The sequence below is a fragment of the Sciurus carolinensis genome, chromosome 15 (assembly GCF_902686445.1).
Source record: "Sciurus carolinensis chromosome 15, mSciCar1.2, whole genome shotgun sequence".
Classification (NCBI taxonomy): Eukaryota; Metazoa; Chordata; class Mammalia; order Rodentia; family Sciuridae; genus Sciurus; species Sciurus carolinensis.
This window is the reverse complement of record NC_062227.1, coordinates 53,985,355-54,003,754: the sequence shown is the minus strand read 5'-3', so window position 1 is coordinate 54,003,754 and position 18,400 is coordinate 53,985,355. Positions and strand designations below refer to the sequence as shown.

Here is an 18,400-nt window from a genome sequence, read left to right as displayed (position 1 = left end):
TATGATTTCCACTAATAAATAAAATTATAAATGAGTTAATGACCAACAATTGGAGAAGGGTTAAATATAATATTTTTAAAACTTTTAAATACACTTTTAAAATACAATTAAAAAGACTATGCTACAACAGAGAAACACTGTTTAACTTGCTATATTAAAAAATAAGAGGATGAAGAAAATTGCTAATTGCTCAATTCACAGCTTTGCTTTGTCTAAGCAAGTTAAGGCTCTGTTTCCATAGCTGAAACAGACAGTTACTTCCTGGATTGACTAATGATTTTTCTTTGTAAAGTTTTTGTAATACTGATAGTAAGGATGGCATAGAATATGGCCTACTTGTAAACTGTGTAAAGCAAAATTTCTTTAAATTAGAAAGGAACATGACTATACCAAAGTGAAAGAAATGAAGGCATTGGTACCCTTCCCTCCGTCCAGGTTGTACATCACATTAGAATACACAGGCATAATTTAAAGGAATTGATACCAATGACCAAATGGATTGCACATAAATTCTGATTATGAATGTCATATAAATGTTGGGTTACACATCTCAGAGTTACATAAATATTTTAATTTTGCCTATTTCAAATTCCATCTTTTGTTTCTGTCAATTTTTAGAGCTCATGTACTTTGTGTTACCAAATAGGAATTATTATTTCCTTGATGGAACTTCCATTCCATCCACAATTTGGAAGAGGGCTAGAGCTAGAGAGACCTTTCAAAAACTGACAAGAAAGAGCATCTGTCCCCTGAGAGCCGTGGTCTGGTGGTGATCACAGTACTAACTAGGGTGCTCTGTGCTGGGCATGGTAGGCGGGGCGGCTGCTTTTCAGGGTTACAGTCTGCTTACCTGTTTCACTGCTCTCTTCGTTTGTAATAAAGGCAAAGAAGAACTATGAGCAGAAATGCCGGGACAAAGACGAGGCAGAACAGGCTGTCCACCGGAGTGCCAACATGGCAAACCAGAAGCAACAAGAAAAGGTACCTAGGAGGGCCTACAACATGATAAATCTGAGATTCACATCTATCAGTTTAAAGTCAACTAAAAAAATATTTTTTTGGTGGTCCTGGACATTGAACCTAGTCCCTTACATGTGCTAGGAAAATGCTGGACCACTGAGCCCCTTTTTTATTTTTTTTTATTTTGAGACAGGGTCTTGCTAAGTTGCCTGGGCTGGCCTTGAACTTGTGATCTTTCCTGACTCAACCTCCCAAGTAGCTGGGATTACAGATGTGTGCTACTGCTCTTGAGCTAAGAATCTTAATTTAAAAAAATGGACTGGTACCCTAAGGCCCTGGCAATGTCTTCCTTTAATTTATTATGATCCTCTGACCCAGAAAAAACCTTGTCACATTTTTGGAATTGCAGAAAAGCACTAGCAAATTATGGACATGGGGGAGCAAGAGGTGGCATTAGAGATCTGATTTTGTTCACTTTTTAAAAACTCAACTCTTGTATTCTTTGTTGTGTCACCTCTTGCTTGGGTGGATTAGAAATGTAAGTTTATGCTAAGTGAAATAAGCCAATCCCCAAAAACCAAAGGCCGAATGTTTTCTCTGATAAATGGATGATGACATATAACGGGGGTGGGGGGGGATGGGAAGCAGGTCAGAGAAGAATGGAGGGAGGAAGGATGGTGTAGAGGGAAATGAGGGGTGGGGAGGGGCAGGGGGAAGGAAAGATAATAGAGACAAACATCATCACCCTATGTACATGTATGGTTACACAAATGGTGTGACTCTACTTCGTGTACAACAGAGAAATGAAAGTTGTACCCCATTTGTGTATAATGAATCAAATAATAATAATAATAATAATAATAATGTAAACAAAAAAGAAGAAATGTAATTTTATAAAATATCAGTATAAGATGGTCAGCTGCAGGGCAGGAGTGTGTCTTCAGGAAGGCAGGGGCAAGATACTTTAGGACTCTTTTCTAAGAGTGAGAAGATGAAAGGGCAGGTTGAATGATTTGCTCACGAGGGACTGGTCGGACTTGTCCTCACCTTGTGGCAGTCTTTGCTTTTACCTTTGTTTTGCCAGGTCCAGCATTCCTGACCTCTTGTTCTTTTCTGTCCTCACAGCTTTTTGTGAAACTAGCAACTTCCAAGACTGCGGTAGAGGACTCTGGTAAGGGGGCTGCCTCTGGGGATGGGGGGTTGGTGGTAGGGTTTGTGTTATCCTAACCTCTGAGAAAAGTAGTTTTACAGACAAGAACATATGTATGTAAAGTAGGATTAGCAAGATGTCAGAAGGGAAGAAGGAAGTAAGGAAAGGAGTGTAGGGACATTGACGGGGGAGGAAGGAAGCAATGGCAGACCCCAGGTAGTGGGAGGAAGCAGGTTAGGCACAGATTCTGGCCACTGACCACTGAGGTCTTGCTGAGTTAGGCCTGAGTGAAAGGTGGTATGGGGTCATGGGGTAGCTGCTCTGTAATCAGGTGCACATTGACTTTTGGGAACTTCTTTCTAAAAGTCCATTTCAACGCTGGTAGCCCTTATCTGCTTTGCACGAATCAGTCGATCACAGAAATCTAACCAGGTGCTTGTGAAGGTTTCTACTTCCCAGAATATCCTGCAAGAGACAGCCTGCCGTGAGGATGGTCCCTTAGGAAGTCTCTAAATCCAAACTGAAGTGCCTTAGTACCCCTTTGGGGCTCAGGGTAGTTCCTTTTTGCATCCCCTGTCCGATGGTTTTCCTGGAAGTGAAAAGCAATGGGAACGAAAGAAATAGTATTAGACAAAGAAAACCCTGGTTGAGGTTCCTCTTCAGCTTTCACTTCTTTCTTGAGGCATTTCTTGCTCAACGTTTGGTTCAATATTTCAAAGAAAGTGACACCCACCTTCGTTCATTTCACAAAGATGTGAGGGTGAAAGATGTAATTATGGTCTTCCAGTGTTCTGAGCTCCTGGGGACTTGTGAACTCAACTCTGATGAGCCTGTCTAGTTTCTGAAACCACACTCCTCCCTTCTTTTGCAGACAAAGCATACATGCTGCATATCAACACGCTGGATAAGATCCGAGAAGAATGGCAGAGTGAGCACATCAAGGCCTGTGAGGTAACCAGAACCGGAAGCTGCTCAGGACCTAGGGCACCAGCTTCTGCCTAGAACCTGTAAACTCTACTTCTGTAGAAGCACCCCACCTCTTATTATAGTGCCCCAATTCTCATTCAGCTAAAGAGCTCGAGGGTGTTAGAAATCAGGCATTTCAGTGATGAAGGGAAGGAACTGAACTACTTTCTTCCAGGCCTCATCTCTGCCTCTTCCCCATCCTGACCATGCTGTCCAACTCTGCCCAGAGCTTTAGTCTAAGGTCTGGTCAGTGCAGGCATGAACCAGCTGAACCAGGGAATGGTTGACTGAGTATAGTAGTGTACTTTGAGAGCCTTGCCAGTACTTGCTGGGCTCTAGGGGGAAAGCAGAGAGCTAGTGAGCAGGCTTTGAAGTCATTTTTCAATTTCACCACTACCCCCTTTCATGACCTCATGATTTCCCAGAGAAAATGTAAAATACATAATCTGGAAACTTCCTCAAGTTTCTGTCACCTTGTCTGGCAGTTTTCTTACCAGTGGCTGTCGAAGTGTGGTTCCAGGACCCAGCATGCGTATAGGATCACCTGGGAAATTGTTAGCGACGTAGAGTCTCAGACCAAGCGCAGACCTTTGGAGTCAGAAACTCTGGGATTTAGGGCCCAGTGACCTCTGTGAATTCAATATAAGAACCACTGATCCACAGCCAGCCTTCTCCTGTCAGAGGGGAAAAGGGGCAGCTCCCTGCCCTGTCAAGATCTCATCCAGGCTGGCTTTTCCCACCCCCCAGGGCACAGCTCTTTTTAACAAGAACTGCTGTTGTCTTGTATGCAGACACAGCTCATTCCTAGCTTTAAACTCCACCAGCTCTTGCTGCCTTCTTCATGGCCGCGTGTCTGTGCGCACGCGCGCGCGCGTGTATGTGTGTGTGTGTGTGTGTGTGTGTGTGTGGTGCTGGAAATTGAACTTAGGACCTTGCTGTGTTCTTACCACTGCTGAGCCCTGACCATGATTTTTGAAGGATTGTATTTCAGTCCTTGTCCCAGCCTAAGGTCTGCTTCCCTGTAGCTGTTCCCTCCTCTCTCAGAGGTCACTAAGTGTCCCCTTGGTGTGAGGTCCAGTGGACCTTTGTACAGTTCTGCTTTACTTTTTTATTTTACTTTTTGTGGTACTGGGCAGAGCCTTGTGCATACTAGGCAAGCGCTCTACCACTGGACTACACCCCAGCCTGGTCTTGGTGGTTTCTAATCTTTGTTTTTTGATCTCTCTCTACCAGTTGATACTGTTGGTAACTATGTCACCACTAAAGCACTTTTATCTACTTTACTTTCCTAACTCCACAGCCTCATGAAAGGCCTGGAATGAGCCCATTTTTATAAGATTTTAAAAGTTGCAAAGTAATATCATATGCATTTCATAGATGCATACGTACTATTAAAACCTGCATGGAAATGATAATATTTAGGTTATCTCTGAGGAAGGGAAGAAGGTGGGGAGGTCCCACAGGGAGTTTACCAAAATCTGATGCAATCATGGCCCAACATTCTGACTGAGCTGGGTGGGTATTGACGATGTTGCTCTCTCTGATTCTATGTGAATATTCTGTAATAAAAATACAGGTGAAATAATGCATTTATTTCAAAATATCCAGGCAGTAGGGTAGTTGGTAGTGATACCAGTAAAACAGAATGAGTCTTGTGTTGATAAATGTTTGGTGATAGATGCACAGGGATTCATTACACTGTTCTTCTACTCTTGTAGATGTTTCAAATTTTATATTATAATAATTTTTTTTGTAGTAGGCATTGAAACTAAGGGTGCTTTACCACTGAGTTAGATCTCCAGTCCTTTTTATCCTCCCATGTCCTTTGTTAAAATTTGAGCCAGGGTCTTGCTAAGTTGCTGATACTGGCCTGGAAGGTGAGATCCATCTGCCTCAGCCTCCCAAGTAGTGGAATTACAGGTGCGTGCCACTGTATCTGGCACAAGTTTTATATTATATAAAGTTTAAAAATGCAATAGCTGTAGCATTCCACATTTTTAAGAAAACCATATAATGTGTATGATATCAACTGTTGAATAGAACATCATCCGCTTTGTTGAATAGCTTGTTTTTTTTTTTTTTTTTTGAGCCACATCCCCAGCCCCTTTTATACTTTATTTAGAGACAGGGTCTCACTAAGTTGCCTAGGACCTCACTAAGTGTGAGGCTGGCTTTGAACTCCAGATCCTACTGCCTTATTCTCCAGGTGCCAGCACCTGGCTGAATAGCTTGATTTTTTAAAAGTTGGCATTTGCTTATATGAAAAAAAGTATTGTTCAGGCAGTGACTTTTATTTTAACTTTTTTTATTAAGGAAAAATTTAAACATACCCAAAGACAAAAGATAAGCAGGAGGACCCCCTTGTCTTCATGAAGCAGCTTCAACAATTATGACAATCTTGCTTGTCGAATTAGTTCATCCCAGAGTAGGAGGGGAGTGTTTTGAGCGTGGGGATCTGTCCATGAGGCATTTGGAAATGTCCGCTGGAACTCAGATTAGAACACTGGTGTCTGTGATCATCATTCCTTTTTACCTTCAGAACTCTATCCATTTCTATTTATGTAAATATGCTCAGTAGGATCCATTTATGATTCTGTGCTGAGAGTTTATGAGCTTCTTCAATGGTGGTGGTGGGGTACTATCCCATGGGACAAGAAGCTTACAGACAATTGAAGGTTGACACTGTTTAAGTCACAGCCAGTCTAAAGGATGATTCCTTTCTTTGCATATGTATGTACAAATAGCTGTCTTTTTGTAGGTGTTGGAGGCTCAAGAATGTGAACGAATAAACTTCTTCCGGAATGCACTGTGGGTACATATGAATCAGCTGTCACAACAATGTGTCAAAAGTGATGAAGTAAGTCAGAGGCTCCACAGAGGACTGTGGCTCTGCCTACTGAACTCATTAGATGGAAAGAACCACAAGTGCTTATTAGTTCATCCTCTCTCCCTGCTCCCATGGAGAGAGGTAAAGTGACTTGCCCAAGGCCACACAGTGACTTGATACAAGGGCCCAGATACATGCAACCTGCCTGACTCCTGGTCCATTTTTCCACCATGACTTTCTAATTAAGACATTCAGAGTTAAGGCCGGAGAGCAGAGAAGGGCAGTTTAACAGATGGAAGACAGATGTCACAGCTTGAATGTGAGTCCCAGAAACTGCTCTAGTTGGAAATAAGGTCACTCAGAATAGCACTAAGTTCTGCAGACTGACCCACACCCAAGCTGATGGTCCCTGCTGGGCTGAAGATGTTCTTCAGCAATATTTCCATGGCCATTGTCTAGGATTTACTTGTGCAGAGCCACATCAGGTCCCCAGACTCCAGAGCACCTCCTCAGCTTATCATTAGCTTCTTTGCTGAGAAATAGTCATTTCATTCTCACTTAGATGGGACACTCACTTTTAAGAGAATGACTCAACACCCAGAAAACCTTAGAATTGAATGAAAAATTTATCTTCAAGTTAAGCAGTTGTCTTTGTATTTGTATGTGGCATTGGTCTTGTGTCATGGGACTTGGTATCTAGTTTTTGGTAATACAGTTTTTTTTTTTTTAAACATTTTATAGCTGAAGTCTTTGTCTTGATGCAAAGACACATTTATTTCCTGGCATTTAAAAAAATTTAATAGCACAAATGCCCCAAAACCTTTATGTTAGTTTGGGACTTGGGCATGTTTTTTGTTTCTTTTCAGAACAAAATTTGGGAGTCAGCCATTCATCAAACCTCTGTTTTTGTGTGTGGTACTGGGCATTGAACCCGGGGCCCTTGATCACTAAACTATGCCCACCAGGCCTTTTTATTTTTGAGACAAGGCCTTGCTAAATTGCCCAGATTGGCCTCTAAATTGTGAAACTCCTGCTTCAGTCTCTGGAGTGGCTGGGATTTCAGGTATGTGCAACCATGCCCAGCTCAATTTTTTTTTGCTACCACAGATTGACTCCAGGAACTCTTAACTGCTGAGCCACATTGTCAGCATTTTTTTATTTTGAGACAGGTTCTAAGTAGCTGAGGACCTTACTAAATTGCTGAGGCTGACTTTGAACTTGTGATCCTCCTGCCTCAGCCTCCCAAGGCACTGGTATTATAGATATGCAAATCCACCCCCCACTGTGCCTGGCTCAAACCTCCTTCTTAAAGGAGCTGTGCCACAATTATCACTGACATACTTTGACCTAATGACTTATCTTCTTTTTGTTAGATGTATGAACAAGTTCGTAAAACTTTAGAAATGTGCAGCATCAAGAAGGACATCGAGTACTTTGTCAATCAACGCAAAACCGGACAGGTTCCACCAGGTGACTGGGCAGCTGGGGTGGGGAGAACTCTTTAAGTCATTCTATTAGTCGTTCTTACCACATGTCATTGAGGATGTAAGACACTTGCTGTGTTAGCTTCCTGACTGAAATAAAGGAACTTATAAGAGAAAGGGCTTATTTTGGATCACAGTTTTGAGGTTCCAGTCTGAGGCTGGTTGACCTGTTGCTTTTGGGCCTGTGGTAAGGCAGCACATCATGATGGGGAGCATATGATAGAACAAATGGTTCTCCTCACAGCCGGGGTATGAAAAAGAGAAGGAAGGGAGACCAGGGGCCACAGTCTCCTCTGAGGGTACACTCTCAATGACCTCCAGATCTCCTCCTGGGCCCCACTTCTCCCAATAATGCCAAGATGGGGACCAAACCTCTAATGTATGAGCCTTGGGGGGCCATTCCATATCCGGCACACAGTGTCCTAACATTTCGTTCCTTGATGACTCTCCTAGCACCCATCATGTATGAGAACTTCTACTGCCCCCAGCGGAACGCAGTCCCATCAGGAAAGACGGCAGGGCCTAACTTGGCAAGGTAACAACCAGCTGCCTTTCACGCGAAGAAATTACTTCTAATAAATGTTTTCACTGTTAATGTTCAAAACATAGTCCTTTTTTAAAGTTTGCTTTTAATTGACAAGCTAAACTGTGCATATTTATCATGTAAAGACTTTACAGTTGGAACACATCTACCATTGCCATTGCCTAGCAAGGTTGCTAGTTTTTTAGAAATAACGCTTTCTGCACAAGTGCAAAGTGGATTTTATTAACCATAGTTCAAGGAGGACTATGTCTTGCTTGAATGTGATCATTATTATTCCTTTATGAATCTTAGACCTTACTTACAGCAGGAGTCAGCAAATTGTGATCCCTGTGAACTAAATCAGATCTACCTGTTTTCGTAGGACCTGTGAATTAAGTGTTTACATTTTAAAATAACTGAAAAAAATCAAAAGGATACTATTTCACGATGTGGGAAAATCATATGAAGTTCAAATTTTAGTGTTCATATAGAGACACATATTGGGACACAGCCACTCTTCGTGGGTTATGTATTGTGTATGTCTTTCCACTACAGCTGAGTAGAGTTGTGACAGAAAGTAAATCATTTTGGGGCCCTTAACGGGAAAAGTTTGCTGCCTCTCTTATTACAGATCCTGAGGGAAGAGAAACTTCTGTTTCACATAAAGTCAGTTAGAAGTCAAAGCTATTGAATTTTCTGTCCAGTCGTAGGAAGGATGGGGAGTGTTGGGGAGGGATTGCATGTTCGCCATCAATATTTAAGATTGCCAGGCACTGTTCACAATAGTTAATGTGGATTAGAAATTTTTATTCTTATGACGAGGTAGGAGCTGTTTGTATTTCTCAGTCTATATAAGAAGATACTGATGCACAGGGAGACCAGTAGATGTTGCCCACGTAGCTGGGGTTTTAAGCCTGCCAGACTGGGTTGCAGGGGCAGGACCCTGCTCTCCAACCCACTATGCATCTGCCCCTTGGCCCCATATCGAGTTTGCACCTTAGATTTCAATAGGTTAGGGCTGCAGATTGTTTGAGCTTTCTTGGCCCTTGAGTGCAGAAACCAGAGTTGATAAAAGTATAATGTGCTTGTAGTATGAAGTAGAAAATTATAAAAATAACATAAACTTATGTGAAAGACTTTGGATTTCATTTCTTACAGGAGAGGACCTCTTCCAGTTCCTAAAAGTGTACCAGGTAAGACATCAAGAAAGGCCTTTGGAAATTCTTAGTCCAGGTTTTCATTAAGATGGAAAAAAAAATTTGAAATGAGGGGAAAGACAGGATTAAATAGGATTAAATTCCCAAGAGGATGAACATGTATTAGAATCTCATGGTAATACTGTTTGTCACAGAGTGAAATTTGATAATTGGTGGTTTGTTTTATGGCTTATCTAAGAGAATGTAACTACTAAAGTACCAATAGAAACTTATTATAAGATAGTCTTAACAGAGATTATTTCAACTTGGATCATGAGATACAATTCCTTTTGAATTACACAGACATGTGATTTATGGAAGGTACAGACATCTGAAAGCATGCAACTTAACATTTATTTTGTGCACTGCCTATAATGGGATTTTTCACTGATCACACTGGTTGGCCTCTTTTTTCTCTGAATTTCTAGGATTCCTCTGGGAGAATTATACATCTTAGAATTTTTTGTTAGTTTTTTTTTCCCTGGATAATTACAAGATCCCTGAGGATAGGCACTTTATCTTCTCTTGAAGATAAAGATAAAGATAATCCTAGGTACATAGCAGGTGCTCAAGAATATTTACCATTTAAAGGAAAAAAGTGTTATCCACCTGCATTCAAGAGAATGAGGGAAGAAAGCAACTTACACTGTGTTTGATGGCTCAGTAAAAATGTAATGACTGATAAAAATATGGTGCTGAAATTATATCTTTGAATAATGTATTGATTTGAGTTATTTTGTTTCTTGTTGTCTTATAATTACCAGTTGATTATGTGGGACTTCATTTTGAACATTTTTTTGTTATTTTTAGTTATACATGACAGTAGAGTATTATTTTGTACATTTTTGAAGATGACTTTACTGTGGATACTGGAAGGATCAAGAAGTCATAATAGGGACTTCTAGAATGTTCTCTGGTTTGTAGGTTTTGTTGCCAGATACATTTTCTGCTTACAAAAGGGTAGTCACCCAAAGCTTTAGAGTACCTTGGTTTGAAAAATGTAAGCACAAATGACGGAGACAGGAACAAACCTCATGGATCAGCACTGTCTTTTATTCAGCAGCAGAGTCAGGCATTGGATGGGCTCACTTTCTGGGTAGAAAACGGCCACCAGTTACAGAAAGGGTTGGGGTTTTATAGGTCACACTGAAAGATGACTTGTCAGTTTGGGCATTCAGGAAAGAGTTTGTGAAAATTTGAGACTTGTTTTTACTGAACAAGGATGGAGAGGTTCAGCTCTCAGAGCCCAGTGCTTATCTTGTCCTCTGGGGGTCATTGTATTGTCACTGGGGCAGGATTAATGTGTAGCTTTATTTGTCACTGGGAAAGAATTTATTGGGAAAGGATCAATGATTATCCTCTTCCCAGGGACTGCCATTTTAGGATTGATGTGTGACTCCTTTCCAGGGATTGTCTTGTCAGTGGGAAAGATTCACTGGGGAAGGATCAATGTTTTGCCTTCTTTCTCCCTCCCTCCTTCTGGGCCACACTGTCTTGGGGGTTGTCATTTTCCAAAGCTTTCAGAAAAGGGCTAAGATCTTACCATGAAAAAAATTTAGAATGCTGTTTTATGTTCTGTCCTCTGCAGATGACCCTGCTTATTCTTTGGTCGATGACTACAGTTTGCTCTATCAGTAACATAAAGGTAAGAATCTTTAATTTTCACATAGTCGAGTTGCACTGAGATTGGCTATTGTGTTTCCGAAGGCTTTGACTCCTGTTTATGACACCGCCACAAACAAGCCAGGCCTGGCGTCAGGCCAGCCCAGTGACAGGTGTGGTGTCGTTTCCGCCTGGTCTCTCTGGATCCTACAAGCAGAAGGTGACTGGCAACACTCCTCATGTATTTGAAGGAGGGCATTTCCCCTTAATGAATCATCCTGTGATTCCTTCTGCTCTGGTTAAGCTCTTTTGTAGCTATTACACATCAACATTTAGGCATGTTCACAAACACACGCGTGGACCCCAGTGTTTTAAGTCATTCAGCTGTTGGTGTATTCTCCCTCCCCCTAAAAGGGGGAAGAGTCAAGTAAAAAGAAGTCATTGAAAACAATGCAAATGATGTCACACTCGTTACATGCACCCCAGAGTCACAGGAGCCATCCCCCACCGGAATGCCACTGCTCTGAACCCGCAAACTGCAAGGATTCTTGGCAGAGTGCGGAACACTAGTAAGCCAACTGCTTCGTGGTGGCTGGTTCTCCTTGGCACTCAGGTGCTTGGAACATGCCCCAACTCAAAATCAGTCTGTACAATGTGAAAATAAAAAATAAAAGGGTTGGGGATATAGCTCAGTGGTAGAGCATTCTTGGGTTCAATCCCAGTACTGCAAAACAAACAAACAAATAAACAAAACACTCAATGAAACTCCTCATAAAGTTTTTTTTTTTTTTTTTTTTTTTTTTTTTACCCAAATGGGCTTATCCTGGGGTACAACTCTATGGGCATATACAAGCAAAGAAAAAGTCTGAAAGGCTATATACCTAAACAGATAGTAGTTTTCCTTTTTGTTTATCCTGTTTTATAATTTAACTACAAAAAAAAAATGTATTACTTTTTTGATGAAAGACTATTTTAAGAGTTGGTCTATTTGCATTTTCCTGATCTTGTTTGTTCTTGGGAATCACAGGAAGTAGATCAGTGGGATACAGAAAATCATAAGAGAACTGGACCAGCCTCCCTCCTGCCCTTACTGGCTTGGTATTAGTAACAGTTTCTGTCAGTTATGAAACAAAACAGGTTGTTTTGTTTGTGATACTGGGAATTGAACCCAGGGCCTCACACATACTAGGCAAGCACTCTACCATTGAGTTATATCCCCAACCCTTAAAAAAATTATTTTTTAATTTTGAGACAGTTTCTTTCTAAAAGGCCCAGATCGGCCTTCAACTTGTGGTTCTCTTGCTTGAGTATCCCGGGCAGCTGGGAGTACAGGAGTGCACCCGATCTGACACAAAACAGGATTTACAACAGTGCTCTAAAGGAATTTCCCATGGTATTCTAGCCACTGAAAAGTTTTTGGAAGTTAGCAGATCATATATTGCTTCAATCCTCTAAAAATACCTACTTTGTGACTTACAGTCACTTTGCTGTATAGGATATAAGCCAAATTGTCTTAATTAAATAGAAATAATTAACTAGTATCTGTTTATATTTAAATACAAGTTCATATTTAAGCAACTTGGCTGTAAAAGATATGAAAATTGAAGACATGAAAGATTCCATTCTCTAACTAGGTATAATTTTCTGACCTACAAATAAATTGTACTCTTTACAACCTGTCATTTCTTCTTTGTTTCATAAGCCTACTTTTTCTCTCTAAGAGGTGCAAAGCCCTGATTAGAGGCAGAGCAAGAACATGGTAAATCAGTCAAAGACTTGGAATTCAGAGGGGAAACCTGTTCTTCAGAACACAGCAGATGATGGCTACGGGGCAGGGCTTTGGCAGTCTCTAGTTATTTTTATTTACTTTTTAATTTTTTAACCTTTCTTTTCTGCCCTTACCTGTTTGGGTAAAGCTTATATTCTAGTAGAATAATAATTGCATTGACCCCAAACTCTGGCTCCCCAGAGTCCAAGCATCTGATGTATGAGTGCAGGAATGCTAATGCGACACATTTACTTGAATTCTTTCTCTTTCAAGTTATATAATTTTAATGTTTGCACCAGCTCAATGGGTAGAGACTCAACATCTACCTGTGCAGTTGGCCAAATTACAGAGAATCTTAAAGAAGTGAGCCTGGTTTGTTAATAATCCAGTTAAACAACTTATGAAACTTATTATAATATTTAAAATAGTTTGAATGAACCTTGGGAGTAAAGATTTAAACAGAAAGATTTAGGAATTTATGATTTGTTCGATGGTTGTTGAGTTTAGCTACTATTTAGCTATTTTTCTGTTTGTGTGTGTGTGTGTGTGTGTGTGTGTGTGTGTGTGTGTTGTATTTTAACCTGCTCTTCCTGATTTTAATTCTAACATGTTGAGGTAAAGACATTATAATCTTTGAATTTAAAGAACATGTATCAAAAATATAAACACCCCAACAGCTCCGGAGACTGAGGCAGGAGGATTGAGAGTTCAAAGCCAGTCTCAGCAAAGGGAGGCCCTAAGCAACTCCGTGAGACCCTGTCTCTAAATAAACTACAAAATAGGTCCGGGAATGTGACTCAGTGTCCCTGAGTTCAATCCCTGGTACCCCTCCCAAAAATATAAACACATGTGTTAACTACCATAAAGCATTTCCATTATCATCGCCTTCTATTTTTCATTGCTTGGAGTTTCCATTCCTCACCCTTTCTTTTCCTTGGCTAAGCACACTCATTCTGGTTGAACACACTCTGAATGTAAAAGTGGGTGGGGACACAAATGGGTCATTCAAGTGAAATTTCTTTGTAATTTTCTTTCAGAGAAGAAAACTTTCTCCAGCTAGTGCTTCTGTGGCATGAAAAGAGGCACCCAGAGCACCAGAATCCAGAATCCAGAGCTTTGTCAATCATGAAGACTTTGAAGTGAACCCTTGTTGCAATTCTTGAATATTTAAAATTTATAGTAGACATCAACTCAAGCTAGTAGAGTGCTACCTTTTTTTTTTTTTTGACAAAGTTTACAAATCACCCCAGACTGAAGCATTATTCTCTCCTAGTCACTCACTAAAGTTGTAAAAAAACTGTTTCCTGCTTGGAATTCGGAGTTTAGCTCTTGATGGGGCAGAGGTGGCTGCAGTGGAGTCTGAGCTGTCAACTGCAGAAGATGCTCCTCTGACTTTGGGCTTTGGCTTTGGCTGTGTCCTGAACACAGAGCAGCATGGCTTTGGAATCTCTGCAGTGACATACCCTCTCAGTGGTGTAAGTCACCCTTGTTTTTGACTGGAAGACTTAGAAGCCATCTGATTGCATGTTCTCATTTTACAGATGAGGAAACAAGGCCCAGAAGTGTGAATTCAGTTTCCTTACAGTTCTGCCAGTGGATGAGAGATGGAACTGGACCCAAAAGCTCATTCCACATCACTTATTCTAACCCTTTGTGAGGCTGTGATGCTCAAGCTAAAATTTAAAATGCCAAATAGTTTTGCCAGCATTTTTTTTCAGTTGGGAAAATTACTAGGATTTAAATGTTAAACATTTTTAGAAAGGATGAATCACTGTGTACTGAATTACAGAGCAGCATATTTAACATAATCTGAGAAGCTGTGGATTGTAAATTATGCCACTATTTCACGTACCACTCAGAAGGTGGGGTGGTGGAGGTGCCAATTAATTTGTGACAGCCCGTTGACAGCCAAACCCATTTGAATTTGAGACAGTGAAGTGTGACCAAAAAAATTCAATGACATACAGCATTTTAAATATCTTCAATCCTGGGTCTTTACAATCTTTTGAAACCTTGCTAGACCCTGGAATCTTTCAAGAGTCAGTCTAACCCTTTTATAATATTTGGGTCTTCCTTTGTCACCTATAAATTATGGGGAGGTTATGTAACTTTTGTACAACTTTTGAGTAATGAGAAAATGGTGCATTTTAGTTAATGACAAATGAAAACAGTGCTATTGCTTATCAGTATGTTGTTAAGGTTTGTCACTACAAAGAGCAAATATTTATCTCTCCTACTCTGTACAATAGCTTTCCCAGAACTATGGAAAAGTTGACTAAAAGAAAATTGATTATTTCCCTCTTAATATAAGGTGCTACTAAATGTGACAGCTTCTTGTCACAGCAGGAAACTTGCATCAGTTGAATATCCTTTTGAGAAATTCAGGCTTGCAAAGGACCATTGACTTCCCCAAACTGAAACGGGCTCAGGAAATTTGCCTTTGCACTCAGGTTTGCTTTTAACTTTATTATTTATTGTTGGCTCCTCAGGGATTTCACTTTTCTATAAGTCAGTGTAATTGATGTAAAAGTGTTTTATGAATGAAAAATAAATTTATTGCTCTTTCAGTTTCATTTGAAGTAAAATAAAGTTTCTTGGTGATTTGAGATTTCTTTTGCATTTTTGTGTTAAAGACATTTCTCTTCCAAGCTTTATTTGACCCCTTGTCCCATTTATATCTAGTAGACAACAGAAAAAGAAAGTGCTGGGTAGAAAGGCCAAGTGGAGATGGTGCCATCTACCAGTTCTTCCTAGGTCAAGGACAATGTCGCTTCCTCTGAGAGGCAGTGATTCTGCCTCCAGATTAGATTGAACCTCACTGTGGCTTTTCCCTCCTTCCTTGTTATTACATGATTTCCTCTTGAAATTAATTATTCCAGGTTTGTCTTTCTCCCTGACTATAACCTCCAGGAAAGCGGGACCCTGGTTTTTCCTTTTTTCCTGCTCTATCTCCAGTGCTTAACACTTAGTAATAAATGTATAGGAATTAGTGACCAATAAGAAAACATAGCTGGAGGTTGGGGTATGGCTCAGTTGTGCAGTGTGTGCCTAGCATCCAGAAGACTCTAAGTTCTGTCCCTAGCACTGCAGAAGCAAAACAAAACACAGAAACAACCATCTGAAAGAGAAGTAAGGAGTGTAAAGGGAGTGAACCTAGACAAAGAAGTATGTGTGTTACATCTAATAAATATGAGCTGCTCATACATTACTTCTGGTTCTTCTAGAAGCAGACTCCAAGATTAGGACTTGAATACGAGTCCTTTTTTGGTACAGGGGGCAGGGGGGTCATTCGGCCCACTGAAGCTGGAGTTGCCCTCCCCAGACTTCAACAGGGAAGTTCCCACAAGGGAGTGACCCAAACTGTCCCCAGCTGGGGCCCTTTGGGATTCCAAAGAAAGAAGCACTAAATACTAGGGTGATCAGTCTGAAGCATTTATTAGGGAACTTACAGAGTGCTGCAGCATCTGGGATGTTCTACTCAGGTATGGCCACAGGGAGGGGGTCAAGGTATGGAGTTTATATACAGGTTTCAGGAATTCTGGCTCAGGGCCAGGGTCAGTTTCTTGCACCGTTTTGGTATACAGTCTAATCTTTTTTGGCGCCTGGATATGTTCAAGGCCCTGGCTTGGGCTAAGGCCTGTTGGAAAAACCTGCTGCTGGTTGAGTCAGAGTGGAAAAGATATTCTGTAAGTTTTGATTGGAACAGAGAAAGAAAATAGGGAGAAATGGAGGACCCTAAGGAGGAGGTCTCAGAAGCACCAGTATGGGAGTAGAGAGGTGAGACAGGGAAGTGGAGGAAGGCAAAACAGGATGCATTATGGAGCAAGCTACATGGTGGGCAACCGGGGCTTAATCCTGCGGGAACTCCCACCAGTCACTGGTTGAGGGTTTCCTGGGAGGCACTACTTTCCTGGCATTTCCGGGATGACTGTAATGATGGCAGAGTGGGTTTTAGCTGAGGGAGTTCTCAGGCAGGACACAGCCACTGGCAGTTGAAAATTGGGTCAGTGCTTAAAAGAAAGGTAGGTACCGAGGGGATGTGGATGGTACAGTGACTGTGTCTGACCCCTATGTGGCTCAGATCCATCTGTGCTACATCAATTTGACTCCATCCTGTTATCACTTCTTCAAATCCCACCTCCAAACACACACACACACACACACACACACACACACACACACACGTGAAACTTGAAGTTTATTAAGGCAAGCTATAGTCTCCCTGGCCCTAAGTCCATAATTGATATGGAGGGTGGTCATCTGTCATCTGCAAGACAAGGAGAGGCACTGGACACAGTATTTGGACTCTTTCCAAGTCTCTTGGTAGATATATCCCCTACTAACCATTGAGCCAGGAGTTTGAGTCCAGCAGAACCTAAAGTTGAAGGGATAGTGGGTCAGTAGGAACTATAGTGACTGAGACCACTCTAATCCCTTTGTTCCTAGACCTGTATTTTCTACTTATTGGAATTATATTCAAATTTACCTTTTAGAATATTGTGACCATATAAGCATCATAATACTTCATCTGGGCCATTACCCTAACCCTCCAAGTTATCATTCTTAAGCTGCTGCACCTTTAAGAGGCCATCCCAACATTCTACCAGGACAGAGCTCCAAGACAACGTGTACATAGCAAGACGTAGTCCTATTGTTATATTACCTTCACTGCAAAAGACTCTCTTGGTGTGAGGCATTCATGCTGAATGAGGACATTATGGCTCTTAAGGTGATCAAAATTGATTCTTGCTGGGTATGTTAGTCAGTTTTTTGTTGCTGTCACAAATACCTGAGAAAAACAGATTAGAGGAAATATTTATTTTGGCTCGCTGTTTCAGAGGTTTCAATCGGCAGTTAGCCGGTTCCATTGCTTTGGGCCTGAAGTGGGGAAGAACATCATGATGGAAAGGTACCACCAAGGAAAGCTTCTCAGTTCATGGCAGTCAGGAAGGAGAAAGACAGAGAGACAGAGAACTGTATCTCTATCTGTCATCTATATATAGACAGAGTGTCAGAGTGAAAGAGATAGGCGAGTGGGCCAGGAACAAGATACAGTCCCCAAGGACATGTCCCAAGTGACCCACTTCCTCCAACAAGACCCCTCCACTTTCAATTTAAACCACCTCCCAACAGTCTATTGGTGAGGTCAGAACCCTCATGAGCCAGTCACTTCCCCAAATTCCTATGTCTGAACATTGCTGCATTGGTGACCAAACCTTCAACACATGAGTATTTGGGGAACATTCCAGATCCAAACCGTAACCATGGACAAAATGAATCTTATTTTTTTTTTAGATCTAAAGCCAATGTACATACAGTACAAAAAAATGGAGATACAGTGTGTCTGTTGTATTAAAATTGCACGGGGTGGCAATTAGGAAAAACATGTCTAAAAGGCCCCTAAGGAGAGTGACAGTGAAAAACAATTTGAGAAACACTGGTCTAACGTCATGTTATATGGAACTCCATAATGATTCAGCAGACACTCTATGAGCCCTTGGACAGTGGGGCTGGCCCAGGCACAATGCAGGCCAAGAGGGCAAATTCATTCTTGGAATCAATCCCAGTAGAGAGAAATCTCTATCTCTTCCAGGGAAAAAGGGGTTGATGGAATCAATTCACCACCAAGTGACTGGTTGGTCTCCTTGAGAGATGGTAGTGCATTTAGAGTTCAGTCTCAGTCACTGGGCTAATTGGTTAGACAATCAGAAGTAGATCACAGTGGGTCAGCCGAGGGTCCCTGCATAGTCTCTATATCTCCCATCATGGCTATTCTGTTCATGGAGTCTCTGAGAAAGCACTGGGGTAACCAAGGACAGAGGCCATGCCGGCTCACTCCCCTCAACGTACCCCCAACCTGGTTTTCTACTCCTCCTGTGTGATGGATATTCTCTTTTGAGTGTTGATAAGAAAAGATTTGCACA

At 41.3% G+C, this 18,400-nt stretch overlaps 1 protein-coding gene across 1 annotated transcript in view; it reads left to right on the top strand.

The window, feature by feature from the left end:
* Pstpip2 (proline-serine-threonine phosphatase interacting protein 2) overlaps positions 1–14,430 on the top strand; it is a 76,550-nt gene extending 62,120 nt beyond the window's left edge. Inside the window, exons 7-15 of the mRNA XM_047526518.1 lie at positions 883–981; positions 2,086–2,131; positions 2,982–3,061; positions 5,835–5,933; positions 7,277–7,373; positions 7,841–7,922; positions 9,069–9,103; positions 10,695–10,751; positions 13,514–14,430. Coding sequence (XP_047382474.1) covers positions 883–981; positions 2,086–2,131; positions 2,982–3,061; positions 5,835–5,933; positions 7,277–7,373; positions 7,841–7,922; positions 9,069–9,103; positions 10,695–10,744 — 588 coding nt within the window. The 3' untranslated portion in view covers positions 10,745–10,751; positions 13,514–14,430. The remainder of the gene's footprint in view (positions 1–882; positions 982–2,085; positions 2,132–2,981; positions 3,062–5,834; positions 5,934–7,276; positions 7,374–7,840; positions 7,923–9,068; positions 9,104–10,694; positions 10,752–13,513) is intronic.
* The last annotated feature ends 3,970 nt before the right edge of the window (positions 14,431–18,400 follow it).